The sequence below is a fragment of the Rattus norvegicus genome, chromosome 14, assembly GCF_036323735.1.
Source record: "Rattus norvegicus strain BN/NHsdMcwi chromosome 14, GRCr8, whole genome shotgun sequence".
In the NCBI taxonomy this organism is placed as follows: Eukaryota; Metazoa; Chordata; class Mammalia; order Rodentia; family Muridae; genus Rattus; species Rattus norvegicus.
Window position 1 is genome coordinate 80,487,935 of NC_086032.1, and position 18,046 is coordinate 80,505,980.

At 42.4% G+C, this 18,046-nt stretch overlaps 1 protein-coding gene across 4 annotated transcripts in view; it reads right to left on the reverse strand.

Annotated features, from left to right (window-relative positions):
- The window catches only part of Fam193a (family with sequence similarity 193, member A), a 126,345-nt gene that overhangs the window by 7,193 nt on the left and 101,106 nt on the right, over nucleotides 1–18,046 (reverse strand). For 3 of the 4 annotated variants that reach the window (XM_063273154.1, NM_001427458.1, XM_223536.10), the window contains 5 exons: nucleotides 17,331–17,613; nucleotides 16,481–16,664; nucleotides 14,403–14,633; nucleotides 12,103–12,973; nucleotides 3,367–3,448 (listed from right to left, as the gene is read on the reverse strand). In XM_063273154.1, the coding sequence (XP_063129224.1) occupies nucleotides 3,367–3,448; nucleotides 12,103–12,973; nucleotides 14,403–14,633; nucleotides 16,481–16,664; nucleotides 17,331–17,613 (1,651 nt within the window). Of the gene's footprint in view, nucleotides 1–3,366; nucleotides 3,449–12,102; nucleotides 12,974–14,402; nucleotides 14,634–16,480; nucleotides 16,665–17,071; nucleotides 17,247–17,330; nucleotides 17,614–18,046 lie in introns of those variants that run through there. The other variant, XM_039092826.2, reaches the window with a different exon arrangement.

The following is an 18,046-nucleotide window of genomic DNA, read 5'->3' on the forward strand; positions in this document are numbered from 1 at the left end:
CGAAGCTGTATACACACACTGGGGTTGTAGTTAACTCCACATCAACTACAACTGGTAGTCAAGCTGACAACTAACAACAGCCATCGCGCTCGCACTCTTTAGAGTGCACCAGTTTACCAATTGCTTGTTTCTTCCCTGGTCAATTCTCACCTTCCATTTAGTTTTTTGTTTTGTTTATGGTGAATACTGTCTCATAAACATTTGTCTTGGTTGGTATCGAAGTCACTTGAGATCTACTTGCCCCTGCCTCCTGAATTAAAAAGGGATTAAAAAGTCATGTGCCACTACTCTCAGAAATTCTGTAGTCCTTTTTGCTTGTCTATCATTTCTGTTTTTCTTTTGTAGCTTTTTAAAAACAATTTTGCTTTGTACATCAGGCTGGTCTTGAATTCAAATTCCAGGTGTACACCACCATGGCTGGCTATTTCAAGTATAGCATTATAAATAGCATGCACATATATATGTACATTCAAACATTTTAATATCTAATACAGTGGTTCTCAACCTCTAGATTATGACCCCTTTAAAGGGGTCAAATGACCCTTCACAGGGGATCACATATTAGATATCCTGAATATCAGCTATACATTACTATCTATAACAGTGGCAAAATTAGTTATGGAGTAGCAACAAAAATAATTTTATGGTTGGGGGTCACCACAACATGAGGAACTGTATTAAAGAATCATAGCATTAGGGAAGTTAAGAACCACCTCTCTAACAGATACTTCTTTTGATCTATATAATGTGTTCCAATTTATTTTGACTAGATCCGCCGCCCCCACACACACTCCCCCCCCCCCCCCCGGAGGTGAGGACTGAACTCAAGGCCTTGGGCTTGCTAGGCAAGCGCTCTACCACTGAGCTAAATCCCCAACCCCTTAGAATTTTGTTTTAAGGCAAGGTCTCATGCTAGCCTAGGCTGACCTGCAAGTCACTATGTAGCCCAGGTTGGTCTTGAACTCACAGTGATCCTTACTTTAGCCTCCTGAGTGCTGGGAATACAAATTTAAGATACTGCATCTGGGTACAATTTTTCTTTTTATTTATGGTTACTGACATATGATGGTGTTTACCATCTTCCTTCTTTTATAAAAGATTTATTTTTATTATTTACAACTATGTGTGTCTGTGGAGGCCACAGGAGTTGAATCTCCTAGAGTTGTAGTTATAGGACATTTTGAGCAGTACCTTATGGATGTAGAAAATTGGAAACGCAGTCCCCTGGAAAACAATCACTTGATCCTTTTTGGATTGTTGAGCCATCTCTCTAGACCCATTTGTCTTTTACTCAAAGATCTATTTCTTTCTTTCTTTTTTTTTTCTGGAGCTGAGGACAGAATCCAGGGCCTTGCGCTTGCTAGGCAAGCGCTCTACCACTGAGCTAAATCCTCAACCCCTGATCTATTTCTTTTTACTTATATATAGGTCTGTGTGTCTGTGTCAGGGTATATTCATGTGAGTACAGGTGCCCAAAGAGCTAAGAAGAGGACATTAGACCACTGGGTCTATAGTTACAGACAGTTATGAGATACTGACATGATACCTGTGCCTTTGAGCTCTACACTGACGAGCCATTCCTCTAGCCCCTACTTCTATTTTTTTGGAGAAAATTTTTCTCTCTGTAATCACAGCTAGCCTCGAATTTGTTATCACCTACCTCAGCTTTCCAGATAGCTGGAGCTACAGAAATGAATTACAATGCTCGGCTTTAGCCTTGGACTAAGTTCCTTGCTGTCTGGACATCTATTCCCAGGTATTTGTGGCCAGGAATGTAGGCTGGTATGGGACTGGTGGCTAAGTATCTATGAATTAAAGCATGCAGAAGGCTGAGGCAGGAAGATCATGAGACCAAGGTCTGCCTGAGTAACTTAGTAAGATCATGCCTCAACATGGGGCTGGGAAGCAGCTTTGCAGTAGGCTATTTGTCTGTTCGCCTGTCCCATACCACCCTGCATTCCTGGTCACAAGTACCTGGAAACAGATGCCAGGGCAGCGTGGGAGCTACAGATGAACATTTCAGAATGCTGAAATGAAACTCCTGACAGTCTATGACATCAAAGCAGAACCCAGTGCACTGACTTCCTATACAACAATCTTGGGCAGATGCTTTAATAATTTAAGTGTGATATGGTGATATATGCCTATAATCATTAATAAAGTAACATTAAGAAAGTAGAAGCAGGAGGCTATACAGTGAGTCTAAGGTCACCCTGGGTTACATGAGACCCTGTCTTTAAAAACAAACCAAACACTGAAAATTCAATTAGTTTACTTACATCTCTTTTGGAGTCTATATAAATGTACTTAAGCATATACAAACATTAACCATTTCACTTCATCCTTCCTTTGGTTTCTTCTTGGGCTTCGAGAGTTTTCCATGTCTAACCATTTGTACATGCCCTGCAGGTCTCTAATAGAGAATGAATACTTTTGTCTTTTCTTACACATTGTGCCCTTCATGGCCTGGAAGATGGCTCAATGGTTAACATCATTGACTATTCTTCTAGAGGATCAGAGTTTGAGTCCTAGCACCCATGTGGGAAAACAAACAAACACCTGTCTGTAACTCCAATTCCAGGGGATTCAACACCTTCTCCTGGCCTTTTTGGGCACTACACACAAATAGTGCTTAAACATACATAAAGACAAATATGAAAAACAAAACAAAACACCCAAAACATAATGTGTCCTTTGGTCTTCATGTGGCTGAGACAAAGGTTATATTTTCTGGAACTTGTAATCTTGCCTCAGCTCCCCAGCTACTAAGGATTACAAGTATATGATGAAATATGCTGCTTAAAATCTTTTGCTGCCATAATTCATAAAGTAAACAAAGATCCTTGAATACGATCCCAACCAAGTTTGCCACCAAAAAGCTGCTCTGTGTTCAATGTTACTTTTCTCCTTAAAGAAGGCTACGCAAGGGGTTGGGGATTTAGCTCAGTGGTAGAGCGCTTGCCTAGGAAGCGCAAGGCCCTGGGTTCGGTCCCCAGCTCCGAAAAAAAGAACCAAAAAAAAAAAAAAAGAAGGCTACGCAACTTCTCAAAATCCCCCATGTGCACGAAAGTCATCTGCTAGGCTACCAAGAACACAGGTGGCTAGAAACAGAAGAAGCAGATCTTGAGAGGCTGCTGATTCAGGCCCACCAGGAGAATCACCACTTTCAACTGCTCTTTGAGCACATGGACACTGAAAGAAGTGAGTGAAGATGAACTGTGTACACGAGGGCAGGGATATGGGTGGCATGACGTGGGACAGGGTGGATCATATAGGGTGACAGAAATGTCACAGGAGGATCACGAGAATAGGCAAACCAGATAAGCTTGGCAGACAGGAAGTCCTGACAAGCAGGCCTCATGTTACCTTTTGAAATACTCCACCTCCCGCTCGGTCTCATCCATATCCACATTGTCCAGGTCGATGTCTTTAGGCAGAAAAACATCATCTGTAAAGTGAAGGAAAGGAGATATCTCACATTACCAGAGTGGCCATCTCACCAGAATAAAGAGATAGACAAGACTCTGCAAAAGTTCAGGAGAGCAGACTGCTTGTGACCACCTAGAGCTACTCACTCATGTGCTCAAACAAAGCCATTACTACTTCAAGGTCCCAGCAACAAAACCTGCTGGAGAGAAGCTCAACTCAGAACTCAAGCCTTCCCACATCGGAAGTGTAGTCCTGCGTAACTTTCCAGGCACCAACGAGTCATTGGCTGAGGGACATTCTACATCCCAGAATCTCAGCCCAGTTTGATAATTTCAACTTTTCTTCTCTGTCATGCGGCATCTGACGGACACTGAGCCTCTTCCCCAAGCCTGGCTCCAAGCGTGCAATATCAATGACAATGTAAAGGCAGAGGGAGCTCACACTTCTTTGTTAAAAAACAAACCTTAGTCTCTCAAATAACCACCAGCCTAGTTCTACCATGGGGTATTTCCACAGTGGCATAATTAGGGCACATCTCACTTGCATAACAGCAGCTGCCGTTGTGGCAACTCACATGACAAGAGTACCACAGTCTGTTCTGAAAAGTAACAAAGCCCAGGAGAGAGCCTCTGGGTTCCTAAACTCAGAAGGAAGAAAAGACAAGATTCAGAGGAAAGATAGCCAATGAGTCACATTAGGCTTTATATACCTGCACAGGGCTGCACTCCAGACCAGACCCCACATTTGAAGATTCAAGTAGTAGAAATAAAAAGCAAAGAAAAGGGCTGGAGAGATGGCTCAGCGGTTAAGAGCACTGACTGCTCTTCCAGAGGTCCTGAGTTCAATTCCCAGCAACCACATGGTGGCTCACAACCATCTGTAATGAGATCTGATGCCATCTTCTGGTGTGTCTGAAGACAGCGACAGTGTGCTTAATAAATAAATCTTTTAAGAAAAAAAAAAAAAGCAAGGAAAGAAGATGGTATGCCTGTTACTCTAGCCATTACAGTCTGGGTTACACAAAACCTATCTTGAGGAGGAGGGGAAGAAAGAAAGACAAAACAAAACAGGGCCAAGCTCTGACTAGTTCAGTTGGAGTTCCACAACACATGGTGTAGGAGTGAACCAAGTCCTGTGAATTACCTACTGAACCACTCCTGCACTGTAGCATGCATATGTACCCCACACAACAAATAAGTGAATGTAGAAGGAATAATAAAGGACACGTACACACACACACACGCACATGCACACACACCCACCCCGTGAAGAGTTAACAGATCTGGCCCTCTCAGGGGAAGGCAAGATCATGACTGCAGGCGTGTGAAAAGTAAAGCTCAGCAGTCGTTTCAGTCTCAGAGCAGCGGCAGTCATAACTGCACACATACACTGAGACACCAGTCCAGGTAGTAATACTACAGTGTCTACCACACACTTTCCTAGTTTCCTTTTCTAGTTTAGTTTCGTGGAGTGCTTTCCCAGTATTCAATAAACGCTGGGTTCAATTACCAGCACACACAGAAGCTGCACATGGTGGTACTTCCCTGTAATCCCAGGACTTAGGAGGTGTAGGCAGAAGGATGAGAAGCTCAAAGTCATTGTGAGATACAGAGAAAGTTGGAGGTCTGCTTGGTCTACATGAGACCCTATCTCAAAAATATAAAATAAGTGAGCATTTATAAAACTTTAATATAAGCCATATTTGGTACTAAGACCAGTTTTTCCACAGCATATTAAAATGCAAATGTGACTTAAGAATTTTAAATCTACGGGAGCCAATACATTCACTGCCAATGAGTAAGAATGTAGTGATGAGAGGAGACATGTTGAGGCTGTGTAACACTTATCTAAGGACCAGGGCCTGTCCCAAGCATTAACCAAAGATGTTGTATTCAGAAAAAGCAGAATCAATGAGAAATGAGCAAAATGAAGAGAAGGAACTGGAATAGCAAAGTAGAAAGAGCAGAATTGGCTGTCAGCTACAGAGGAAGGAGGAGGTACAGTGAGTCCCTTAAAGGAAAATAAGGCAGGATGTGAGAGGGGATATCAGGAAATAGGCACCGAGGCACTGAAGTAGTAAGTCTAACTACTAAGTAAGTAGAAATTTAACACAGTTGGGATATAGTTTGACCCCACAAAAGCACACTGCGGCTTAACTCCTTATTTAAATGCTAGAATGTGGGGCCCAAAGGGCAGAGCCTCAGGAATGACTCGCAGGAGCCAGCTCTTCTTTAAAGGCCCCAGATTATGTATGTAGAGTGCCTGTTCTAGGGGCTGGAGATGGCTTTTGTTGCCTTTCCAGGAGATGTCAGTTCAAATCCCCATCCATGTGTAGCAGCACACGGCTGCCTGTAACTCTAGCTTCAGGCGATCCAACGCACTCTCTTTTGGCCTCTGCTGACACCAGCAGACAGAGACAGACAGACAGACACACACGCACATATCAAAACAAACAAACAAAACAAAGAAAACAAAAAAAAAGTGTATGTTCTAAAGTGGGCCATTACTTCAACTTCCTCAGAACACCTGCATTTCTTGGGACTTTTCTGCTCTACCTGGAGGTAGCACAAGGCCACAATACATAAACATGTTGGATCTTGCACTCCTCAGCTTCTAGAACTGTGAGTGAAACTAAACCTCTTTTTTTTCAACAAATGACCCTGTCCCAGGTGTTTTGCTATAGCAACAGAAAAAAGATTTTTTCCTAAGTACCAAATATGTTTAGAAATAAAAGTGTTGGGGTTGGGGATTTAGCTCAGTGGTAGAGCGCTTGCCTAGCAAGCGCAAGGCCCTGGGTTCAGTCCCCAGCTCCGAAAAAAAAGAAAAAAAAAAAAAAAAGAAATAAAAGTGTTGAAGAAAATACCACAGAGGAAAAAAAAAAACAATACATATAAGACACTCAAAGTAATTACAAGATAGTGGTAACATTGAGGCTAACTATAAAGTTATTATAACAATGGGAATGGCTTTAACTCACCAAAGAAAACCTCTCTTTCCTCCTCTGACTCCCAGCCCTGACAGGGCCGACTTTGGAGCTCTACAGTAGTGGATCCTTTAATTCTAGTTACTCAGGAGGTTACAGCAAGAGGACTGCAAGTTTGACACCAGCCTGGACAACGTTTTTATCCATCCCACACCACCCCCCAAAAAAGTGGAGATGCATCTTAGTGACAGGGTACTTTCGATAAAGTAATTTATATATCACCAATAACATAAGGCAGAAATACACCTGTAACTTAAGTTCATAGGAGACATTCACAACAGTTAGGACTGCAGGGGTCCCACAAAGGCCAAGGAAGGGGCTACTGGTAATGAAAACTATGGAAGTGGGGACTACGGGGAGGAACTTAAGTCAGGGGACAATTCTGAAGGAATAGTGGTGCTTTACTCCCGCCCGCATCTCTCTGCCTACCAGCCATTTTAAGTTGAACTGATTTCTTCTGCTATTATGTGCTGCTTTGCCACAAGCCCCAAAGCAACTGGGCTGACTAGAGGCTAACATCTAAAGAACAGAGAGCAAAGTAAGCCTTCCCTCTTTAGCAGTCAATCATTTCAAGCATTCTGTTCTAATAGTAGAAAGCTATCTGTTAGGTTGTAAGTGGAGAGCTCTGAACATTTCCAGAGAAAGAAATGTCCAAACACTCTAACCAGGACGGGAGAGCAAGGGTGGTGGTGGTGGGGGTAAAACAACTAGGAAAGCAACGAGCCTCCCCACCTAGAATATAAGGCTGCAAAGATGCTACCTGGTACAAGGAAAACCATACGAAGCCAACAACACGGAAACTACATTTCTAAACAACCTAGCTGAAAAATCACCTGTCAGACAGACCACAGTGCCAAATGAGGTGACACTAGCATGTGATCCAGAACTCAGGAGGAGGTGGCAACAGAGCTAGAAGCCAGCTGGGTAACACACTAGGTGTGCAGCAAGCTTGAGTTCCTTGGTAAGATGTCTCAAAAAATTCTTTGGGATACAATTAAAGTAATGATAGCAATTAGTGGAAAATGCCAACTATCAAACACTTTTATCAATAAAGGCAGAAGAGGAATGAAAACAAATGAAATTTCTTCTTTTCTTACTTTAAAAAAAAAAAAGACAGTCCTTCCACATATCCCTGGCTATTCATGAACTCACAAAGATGCACGTGGTTTATGCCTTCAGTGGCCCCAAACTAAATTCTAAACTAAAAAGCTAGATGATGGCTCAGTGGTTAAGAGCACTGAATGCTCTTCCAGAGGTCCGGAGTTCAATTCCCAGCAACCACATGGTGGCTCACAACCATCTGTAATGGGATCTGATGCCCTCTTCTGGTGTGTCTGAAGACAGCTACAGTGTACTTATATATAATAAATAAATACATCTTAAAAATAAGTTAGACAATGAACATCAAGGTAACAAACAACAAAATAGAAAAATCACATGAAAGAAATACAGGTAAGAGCAGAAAACTAAAAAGGAAAAAAGGGAAAACCTGAGTTAATCAACAACAACAAAACCTAACAAAGGGTTCAGATTATTAACTTAAGCAAAATCAAAACACAGAGTGAGAAATGGCAAAGAGAAAATACATGTAGGTGACAGGTCACATGTCAGGACCACAGAGCTGGAATGCAAATTCAGTCTTGTCGATACAGGGCGGGCCTGCTCAAAAAGCAAGCTCTGAGCAAGCACAGAACAATTTAGACAAGATTTGGAATGTTAGTTGAAAAGGAAAACTTACTAAAGAAAAGTCATCTTCCAAAATTAACCTCATTACCTGAAGAAATATGAGAGGATTTCTATGGAAACAGACAGAATGCTATCAAACTTCTAAAGCTCTGACAGTTCCAAGACAGCCTCAAGCTGTTCCAGGACTGAAAATGCTCTCTAATTCCTTTTATGAAGATTATTGATTGAAATCCAATTCTGCTCTGTGCAAATAAAGCAAAGTAAAAACAGTGACAAAAAGGAAAGTTACAAATGTATGAAGTATGAATATCAAGACAATAAAGTAACAACAAACAGAACCTCAGCCAAAGAATATAATTACCACAAGGCAAATGGTAATTATTACAGGAATTTTAAGGTTGGTTTAATCTTAGGAAATAGTCTTGAGGAGAAAATCATAATTCGCTCTGTAGGTGCAAAACAAACAAACAAAACAAACAAAAGAAAAACAACCCACCTTGATAAAACTCAATACCTAGTCCTCATAACGACACTCAAGGATGTCAAGACTCACTGGCTCCCATCCTAGCACTAGGTGGAACAGCATCTCAGTCAACAGGGAAACACTACAACCATTTCTGGCAGAATATGATTCACTAAGAGAAAACAACTGTGGAAGCCTTGGGTGAGAGTCTGTGTGTGGGTCTGTGCACACCTGTAGTCCCAGTGCTAGGGAAGCAGAGGCAGGTGGATCTCTATGAGTTTGAGGCCAGCTTGGTCTACACAGTGAATTCCAGGGTAGCCAGAACTACATGAAACCTTGTCTCAAAAACAGACAACACCCCAACCCCACCCAACCCCCCAAGACGCCCAAAACTCAAAGGCTGGCGAGATAGCTTAGTGGTTAGAAGCACTGGCTATTCTTCCAGAGGACCCAGGTTTGATTCCCAGTACCCATGTGTAACTCCATTCTTCTGGAGTTACACAAAAAATTACAATCAAGCTAGGCATGGTCACATAAGACTTTAATCCAAGCACTCAGGAGGGGAGGCAGAGGCAGGCAAATCTGAGGACAGCTAGAGAAAAAAGACACAAATTAGTAAAATGTAGAGGTAAAAGGGAAGATAACACTATGTAACAGAAATGAATGGAATGGGGGTTGGGGATTTAGCTCAGTGGTAGAGCACTTGCCTAGGAAGCACAAGGCCCTGGGTTCGGTCCCCAGCTCTGAAAAAAAAGAACAAAAAAAAAAAAAAAAAAAAAAGAAAAAAGAAATGAATGGAATGCAGAGCCCCCACAACAAACAGGGTTTCTCTGTGTAGTCCTAGCTGTCCCAGAACTCATTTTATAGACCAAGTTACCTCTGCCTCCTGAGTGCTGGGATTAAAGACATGAGCCCACACTACCACTACTCGGCTGAAATTCGGAAAAAAATTAGGAACACATTCCACTAAATTGGAAAATGCAAAAGAATGAATGGATTCCTAGATATATATAAAATATGCCAAGACTGAAGAAATAATTCAAACATATCTAAAACCAACCACAGGATTGAAACAGTAATAAAGTTTCTCACATTACAAAGATCCCAGAAATAGATGGATTCATACAGAATTCTATCTAGATTTCAAAGAACTAATGCCAGTACTATTTTAATTATTCCATAAAATAGAAAAAGAAGGCTTTTAGACACTTCTGAGTCTAGTTTCACATTGATACCAAGATCAGATAAAGATATAACAATAACAAAAGAAATTTATAAGCCAGGTAGGATGACATACACCTTTAGTCCCAGTACTTGGGAGGCAGAGGTATTTCTGAGTTTAAGGTCAGCCTGGTCTACAGGGTGAGTTCTAGGATAGCCAGGGCTACACAAAGAAACACTGTCTTGAAAATAAACAAACAAAACTCCAGAAACAAAATCAAACAAATCAAAAACAAGTGGAGGGGTAGGGCTGGTAATAGCTAGTTGGTAGAGGACTTGCCACTCAGGTTCAATCCCTACTACTGCATGAAATGGGAATGGTAGCGCACATCCAAAACCTTGGAGGCCTGTCACAACCAACAAAAACCAAACAGCAGCAACATGAGACACACACACACACACACACACACACACACACACACACACACACACACACACACACACAGCACATCAGTCACCCGTCTACAGACACATGACATAACTTCTCCAGTAAACTCCACTGACTGACAAGATTTGAACAGCGAAGCAATTTAGTAAAATAAAAGATAGGAAATTAGCACCAAAAAAAGTTTCATATAACCAACTAGTGAGGCTGTGTTGTCTAACAGGAATGAATGAGATTTGAGTTACATATTTTTAAGAGTAAGATTTTAAAATTTAAAAACAAAACATTATATTTAATCAAAATAGCATCTCAACATGTAAATATAAAATGCATTGTGGTAAAGGACAAAGCTCAGGGATGCAGTGCTTTTCTGAGATGCATAGGTCTTGGGCTTCAACTTCAGTACTGGAACCTAAATACACTGAAATACTTCATCCATTTTAAAACTAGTCTCAAAATATAGTGCACACTTCACAGATACCCTACCGTAGCCTACATCTCAACGCACTACAAGTCACACAGAAGAGCAGCAAAACACTAAGAACAACTAAGAGGTGAGAGAAACACCCATAAAACCTGTAAAACACAGAGACTTCAAAATAACAGTTCAGAGCAGGGAACAGAAAAGGACACAAGGCCCAGACACAGCCCAGGACACACGAAGACCTGCCTCAGAGGAGCAGCACTGTAAACCAAGCACAGCAAGAGATGCCACCATTTGGGAAAAGAGAAAAATAAACCCATACTTCACCCTCATACCTAAGAATAAACCCAAACATGTTTAAGATCTACATGAGGGGAGGAAGAAGAAACCACACAAACACTAGAGGAAAACTTTGTATTCCTCCCTAACCCTGGTGTCAGATAAGGCTAACAATGATCAAACTCCAAAGGCAGTTTACAACGGAAGACTTACAATGTACGACTGGTAAAATGACTGCATGAAAGCAAACAGGAAAACTTCCAAATGGCTGAACAATTCAGTAAACCAAGTCCACAGGAAACTTTGGAACCAGGAGAAGAATTTGGCAGCACCGAAGAGAGGTGAAAAACTCATATCACTAATTTGTAAAAATTTCTTAAAAACCAAATAACAAAATTCTAGTTAAAAACAAAAACAAGCACACAAAACAAGAAAAAGGCTGTATTGGACAGTTGTTTACCAGCTTGATACAGAGTCATTTTTGCTAGAGAGAATCTCAGTGAGGAAATGATCCTGTCAGCCTGGCCTGCCTATGGATGCCTGTGGTGCAATTCTCTTGACTGACGACTGTTGTGTAAGGGCCAAGCTCACTGCATGGATAGTGCCACCTTTGGGATGGTGCTCCTGGGTGCTATAAGAAAGCAAGTGCAGGAAGCCATGAGGAGCAAGCCAGTAAGCAGCATGTCACTTTTATGTACAAAACAGGAAGTTCTCCAGAGTGTAGAACAAAACACTCTGCAACTACTTCAAGAATGTACTAAACCTGTGTAAGTCACTATGAGAACAAGTTCTTACTAATCAAAGATGTCTGAGAACACGTCATGCGGTGGAATATCACAGGAACTCTCCGTGACATAGACATCAAAATTTACTATAAGACTGGAAGCATCAACACAACTGTATTAGGAACAGGTGGACATAGCCTCACCCAAAGATGACCCAGGATACGAGGGATGTTACAGTGGCCACCTTCCTTACTCTCCAGTTCTGTACCTGTGTTTTCAACTAACCACAAATCAAAAAAAAAAAAAAAAAAAAAAAAGAATAAATAAATATTGTGCACTTTATATGTATAAAATTATTTTAAAATAATAATATAGCAGCTACAAGTATTATTATTGTTGGAAAAGTCAGATGAGCAACATCCCACCTGCAGGGGCCTGTAGAGAGCTCACACACACAGACCACCACCAGCCAAGGTTGGGAACAGTTCCCTTGTGATCTTTATTTACCAATTGAACTGCTGGTTCTGTCTCCTTTCTTCTTTTTATTTTTCTTATTCTTGCCTTTGGGCTGAGGAGAACTGGCCAGAATCAGCCTGCCATTCTGCAGGTGCTGGCTGGGGGAGGGTGGCTCAGGAGTGACAGTGCTCAGCTTCTCCTCTTTGATGTGGCTCAGCTGCTTTTTGTTGTTGTTGTTGCTGTTGGTTTTCCTCTCCTCCCTCTTCTGCTCTGTGAGGAGAGCAAGGTCAACTACTTTAGGCTTCAACTCTGGCTGGGCCCGGGGTTTGAGCTGTACCTCTGTGGTTTTAGGAGGTTCTGTGGGCTTCCTGGCTGGCTCACTGCTGGCCTTGCTGGTTTGCTTTAACTTCTGCTTGCTATTTCCCTCTTTGTGATGATGCATCATGTCCAAGAGAAATGCAAGAGGCTCGTGCTGCTTCCCATTGACTTCCTTGGGTAGCAGAAGCTTGGAGTCTCTGGGGTCCACAGGGTCTGTAGCATCCCCATTGGCTCCAGGGCCTGGCCTGGGCTCTGAGTGGTTCATGTGTCTGGAAGGGGAGTGAGATGAGGTTTCTGGTTCTTCGGTTTGTTCTAATGAGCCATTGTGGATGTTTTCAGAGTTAGAGATAGGCTCTGTTGCTGCCTGGAAATTTCTAGCAAGCATGTCCAACTTGGAACAGTCTTTACTTGGCCGATCCTTTTTCTTCTTTTTTGCAGCTCTTAACTTCTGAAGCTCCTGAAGCCGCTGAAATTCCTCCTTGAAACGCTGTTCCTCATCCTCCTCCTCTTCTTCCTCCTCCTCCTCCCGCTGCTTTTGCTCCTCCTGATGATGCAGATGCTCCCGTGCCCTGGCCTCAGCTTCTAGGCGTGCCTTCTCTTCCAGCTGCCAACAACAAAAGAGAAGATGGCTTTAGACGAGGGTAAGAACTCCAAAACGTGACTCAGCAGCCATCTTACCACCACGCGTGGTAACTTGAATTTGATCTCCAATACCCACACAGTGGAGAACCACCCCATAAACATTGACCTCTGACATATACACAAATTATAATGGCCTCCCCTCCCTACACATATAAATGTAATTAAAAAAATTACTCTAAAAATTTCATATATTGAAAACTTTTCATATATTAAAAACTAAACTTTGAAAGAGGCCGTAACAACTAAATAAAAACTTAAACATACCTACCTGCAATTATTCCACCCAAAACAACTGTCAGATCTCATCTACCTCCCACAGCGTGTTTACTTTACTGGGAACAAGGTGGTTAGCCTCTGACCAAGAAGTAGGTCCCAGGAGCAGTCAGATCAGCAGTTGTGCTGTGTGTGCAGCACCCACAGAGCTGACCATCTCTCTGTATAGATGGCAAGGAATCAGCTCACTGATTGCATGAGCTCCTGACAAACTTAGCTGTCTAGGTGAGGGCTGAACCTGAAACAAGGACCTGCATAAATAAGACACAAACAAAATGTGTCCAAAAATTTAAAAGTCCCTTCCCACGCTAGCAGACAAAAGTCTCCATTCAATACATGTTGAACTACACAAGAGCAAAGATCTTTCATAATATTCAGTATCACATAGCAAAATGGCCCCAGTGTGTTCCGCTTTCCAACTTGATGGAAAGAAGTCTCACCAAGTGAAGATTTCATTTTAATAATGATCCTAGACCACAGACCAAATCCTTTCACAGCCCCAGACCTCAGCAAGTAGATGTCTACTTTTCTTTTCTTTTCTTTTTTTTTTTTAAAGATTTCTTTATTTAATGCATGTGAGTACACTGTCACTCTCTTCAGACACACCAGAAGAGGGCATCAGATCTCATTACAGATGGTTGTGAGCCACCATGTGGTTGCTGGGAATTGAACTCAGGACCTCTGGAAGAGCAGTCAGTGCTCTTAACCACTGAGCCATCTCTCCAGCCCCGATGTCTACTTTTCATGACATGTTATGGCCTCTGGGGAGGTAAAAATTGCTCAGAAGTTTACACTAAGAACAACTGCCTAACCTTACCCTGTAAAATGCTGATGCTAGGAACTGTCCTTCAAGTAGATGGGCCCGTGGGTCAGAACAAGAACATGGGAAGGTGCTTGTAGGTACTATGGGCCATCTCTTAGCTTCTAAACCTAAGAGTCTAGGAAGAGCAGGCTGCATGAAAGCCTATTACAAATTCAATACTCTCAGAGAAGACAAAGGGGTACAGCTTCTAATTCAGGCCTTCTGAGACAGACAGATTCTCAGAGTACCAGGGCAGGCATGTCAAGCAGCCCTAGCCTGGTATCTATGTCCCCTGGCAGGGAAGGCTGTCACTTACCTTCCTCTGCTTGTGTCTCGCTCGTTTGGCTGCCCGACTACTACTAACTGGCTTGGCCTCTGAGCTGTTTATAAACTGTAACAAATCCTCCACTCTCCGATGGTCAACAACACCCTCCCGTTCTGAGATCTGCTCCATTTTCTTGGGTTGTTCTTCCTTCCTCTTAGTCAGCCGTAAACGAAGCTTTTCCCTCATTTCTGCATAATTTCTACTTGTTGGTGCAGCTGGAGGCTAAAGTAAAAATATAAACAAATTAGGCTTCAAGTTTAACAACTTTGAATGTAACAAATTTCAGAACACTTCTCTAAAAATAACCTGTTTTTCAAAAAAATTACTTAAATACTTAATATATATGCTTAAAACAATACATGCTTTCAGACTGATTATAATATGTAATATATACTTACAATAAACATTGTAAAAGGAAAATTAAGAAAATAACTTTAATGACAGGATAAAAAACAAAGTCTAATTATTACCATAGAACCTAAAAGATAAGATTTATAAGCTACCTTCCAATTCTCATTGGTTTCACATTTGTGAAATGGATATTTAAAGCTGAAAAGCAATACACATATTTATGTGTCTATTTTTATTTAGTACAGTGCGATTATCTCCCCTACCAGAGCTGGGGACCAAACCGAGGGTTCTGCATTGGCTAGGCAAATACATCCTATAACTGAGATAGTTAAATCCCTAACTCTCAAGTTACTTTTTTTTTTTTTTTTTTGGTTCTTTTTTTTTGGAGCTGGGGACTGAACCCAGGGCCTTGCGCTTCCTAGGTAAGCGCTCTACCACTGAGCTAAATCCCCAGCCCCTCAAGTTACTTTTTGATGTTGATAATCTTTGTACTGTATTCTCTTCAGCAACCTTTATTTTCCTTTTCAGTGTTAAAAGGAAAACAAAAGGGAAAACACTACTGCCACATTCTTTACTGTTAAAAATCATGCAAGCAGTTTAGGAAATGGAGATAGAACATAGCAAACAAAACACCTACAATGCCCCTTCACTTCTTATTTACCCTTCCTAGGGACCATAGACAACCCTGGGTTGCATAAATACAGTGTCTGATCTGCAGAGGTGTTCAAGCATGTAGTGTCACAGTATCTTTTGCACTCATCCAACAAGAGGTTCACACACAAACTGGGGTGGGATTTAGGTTACAACCTACTTCATGGACTATTTAAAATCTCATAAACAGGGGTTGGGGATTTAGCTCAGTGGTAGAGCGCTTGCCTAGGAAGCACAAGGTCCTGGGTTCGGTCCCCAGCTCCGAAAAAAAAAAAAAAATCTCATAAACAGATACCAAGTTGCAGCAATAGGCAGGTGGTTCAGTTCTGTAATTTCAGCATTGAGGAGCACAAAGTATAAGACCAGCCTGGCCACAAAACTAGTTCCAGGTTGGCCTAAAATATGAAGAAAATACCTCAAAAATCAGAAACAAACCATCATCAACAACAATACAGTGGTAAGAGAAAAGCCGCAGTGATGAAATCTTCTTTCTTTAGGTAAGTATACCTGGAAGGGCCTATAAGGCTCAAACATTTATATAGTTTGACTATATTCACCCCGCCAGCCTCTTACCCTCCTTCTACCCCCTTAGCACTCTTTATTCCCAGGAAGTACCTGTCGGATCCTAACAAACCACTAGGGCTGGAGAGATGGCTCAGTGACTGTTCTCCAGAAGACCTGGGCTCAATTCCCAGCACCTCCATGGCAGCTCACATCTGTTTGAACTCCAAGATGTGACACCCTCACACAGATTATACATCGAAGGTGTAACACCAATGTACATAAAATAAAAATAAATTATTAAAAACAAGAGTAACAAAAACAACCCATTAAGGGGATTGCCAGTGGTTAAGAGCACACACTACTCTTCTGGAGGACCCAAGTTTAATTCCTAGCACCCAGGTCACAATCATCTGTTCCAGGACATCAGCACAGGCACTTGCACATACCCATATACAGATATTCACACCTACACACAATTCAAAATAACAAAAAAATATCTAACACACAATTCTTGCCAAGTCTCACAACCGTCAGGTCATAACACCCTGACAGCATGCACTTACCCCGCCATGTCCAAAGAACTCACAGTAGCAGCAGTCACAGTACTTGCCCTCCTTCTGGTTGGTGGAAGTTGAGGTGCTAGAGCTGTGCTCAGAGCAGCTGTCCTCATCTGCACTCTCATCCCCATCATCCTGCTGCGGGTCATACACACCATTCTCGCAGCGGTGCCCTTCACAGTCAGGGTCACTGCAAAACCGTGTACAGCTCATTAGCAAGCAGCCACCCTGGAGGCTCTAATCATTCCCCATAGCCACCCACTCATTGGAGTCAGAGAATCGTGTGCCATCAGCCAAGAATACAGTGACTGGGCTCTGGCAGACGTGTTCGGTAGTCATGGCACACCTCCAGTGCCACTGGATGAACACAGGACTCTTCTGACTTTCTTGAGACCACTGGTTCCATAATGGGGGTTACGAAGGACGTGTTTCTAACAGGCAAGTTCAAAGATAACAGTCATGATCTTTTATAAAACTCACTGTGTGTGGTATTAGTTTTAGTATATACATCTTGGAAATTTCCTGCAGATTCTACCCAATGTATAGCAGATACAACTTTAAAAAAAAAAAAAAAAAAACAAGCAAGGCACACCACACCCTTAATGCCACCAGTGGAGATAGTCAGCATCCCTGACCCTGGTCTTGGCAGCCGGGCCATTGTTCTTTCCTCTGAAGAACTAGAGGCTGAGAGTGAGACTGGAGCCTCTCCAAGTCCACGGCCTTGGCCTCTGTTGGTGAGGTCTCTTTCTTCTGCACTGGACTTGTTACCTGCCTGGACCCAGAGCACAGTCTGTAGCTATGTTAGTGCAGCATGTCTCCCAACCCTCCTCTCAGGAACCTGGACTCTGTGGCTCACCTGCAGACACTGGGAGGGGCACTTATGGAGCCATCTGTTGTGGAGGGTGGGGGTGCCACAGGGGTAGGACAGAAGCTCTTGCGTGTATCCACGAACCCAGGGGCTGTGGTTGCAGTTTTGGGGAATGATGGGGCAGCAAGGTTTGGAAGGTGAGGTGTGGAGGCTGGAGAGAGCGCAGAAGGAGACAAGGCTGGGAGTGGGGCTAGGCCTGTGGGGCTGTTCCTTGGAGCAGCAGGTGCTGAATGTCTGTGATCTTCCTTGTTGAGGCCATGAAAAACATCACCTACATGTAGAGATATAAGAGAAACTGCCATTGGCTGAAGAAAACAAATATTTTTGTTGCCTTTAATTACATTTTCCCCCACTTTGGAGGCAGGTAGACCTGGAGTAACTTTGAAGGAATAGGTCAAAGAAGACCATCTATATGACTGGTCACATTTACTTATTTTCTACACACATCAGATCTGGTCCTGACACCTACAGTAAGCTGTGCTCTAGCTTGAGCTCTTGGGACTGGAGAGGTTTGTAGATAACCTGCGCTTTCTCCATTGTGGGCACTGGCATTCACAGGCCTGGAGCTCGAATTCCAAATGCAATCTGAATCTAAGATCCTAACTTTACCAAGTTCACCACAGCTTCTCCAACTGATCCAGCTGCTGCTCAGCTTTTCCTTTCCCAAGGCAGACAACTCTAAAGATGTGTCTACCTGTGTGGTT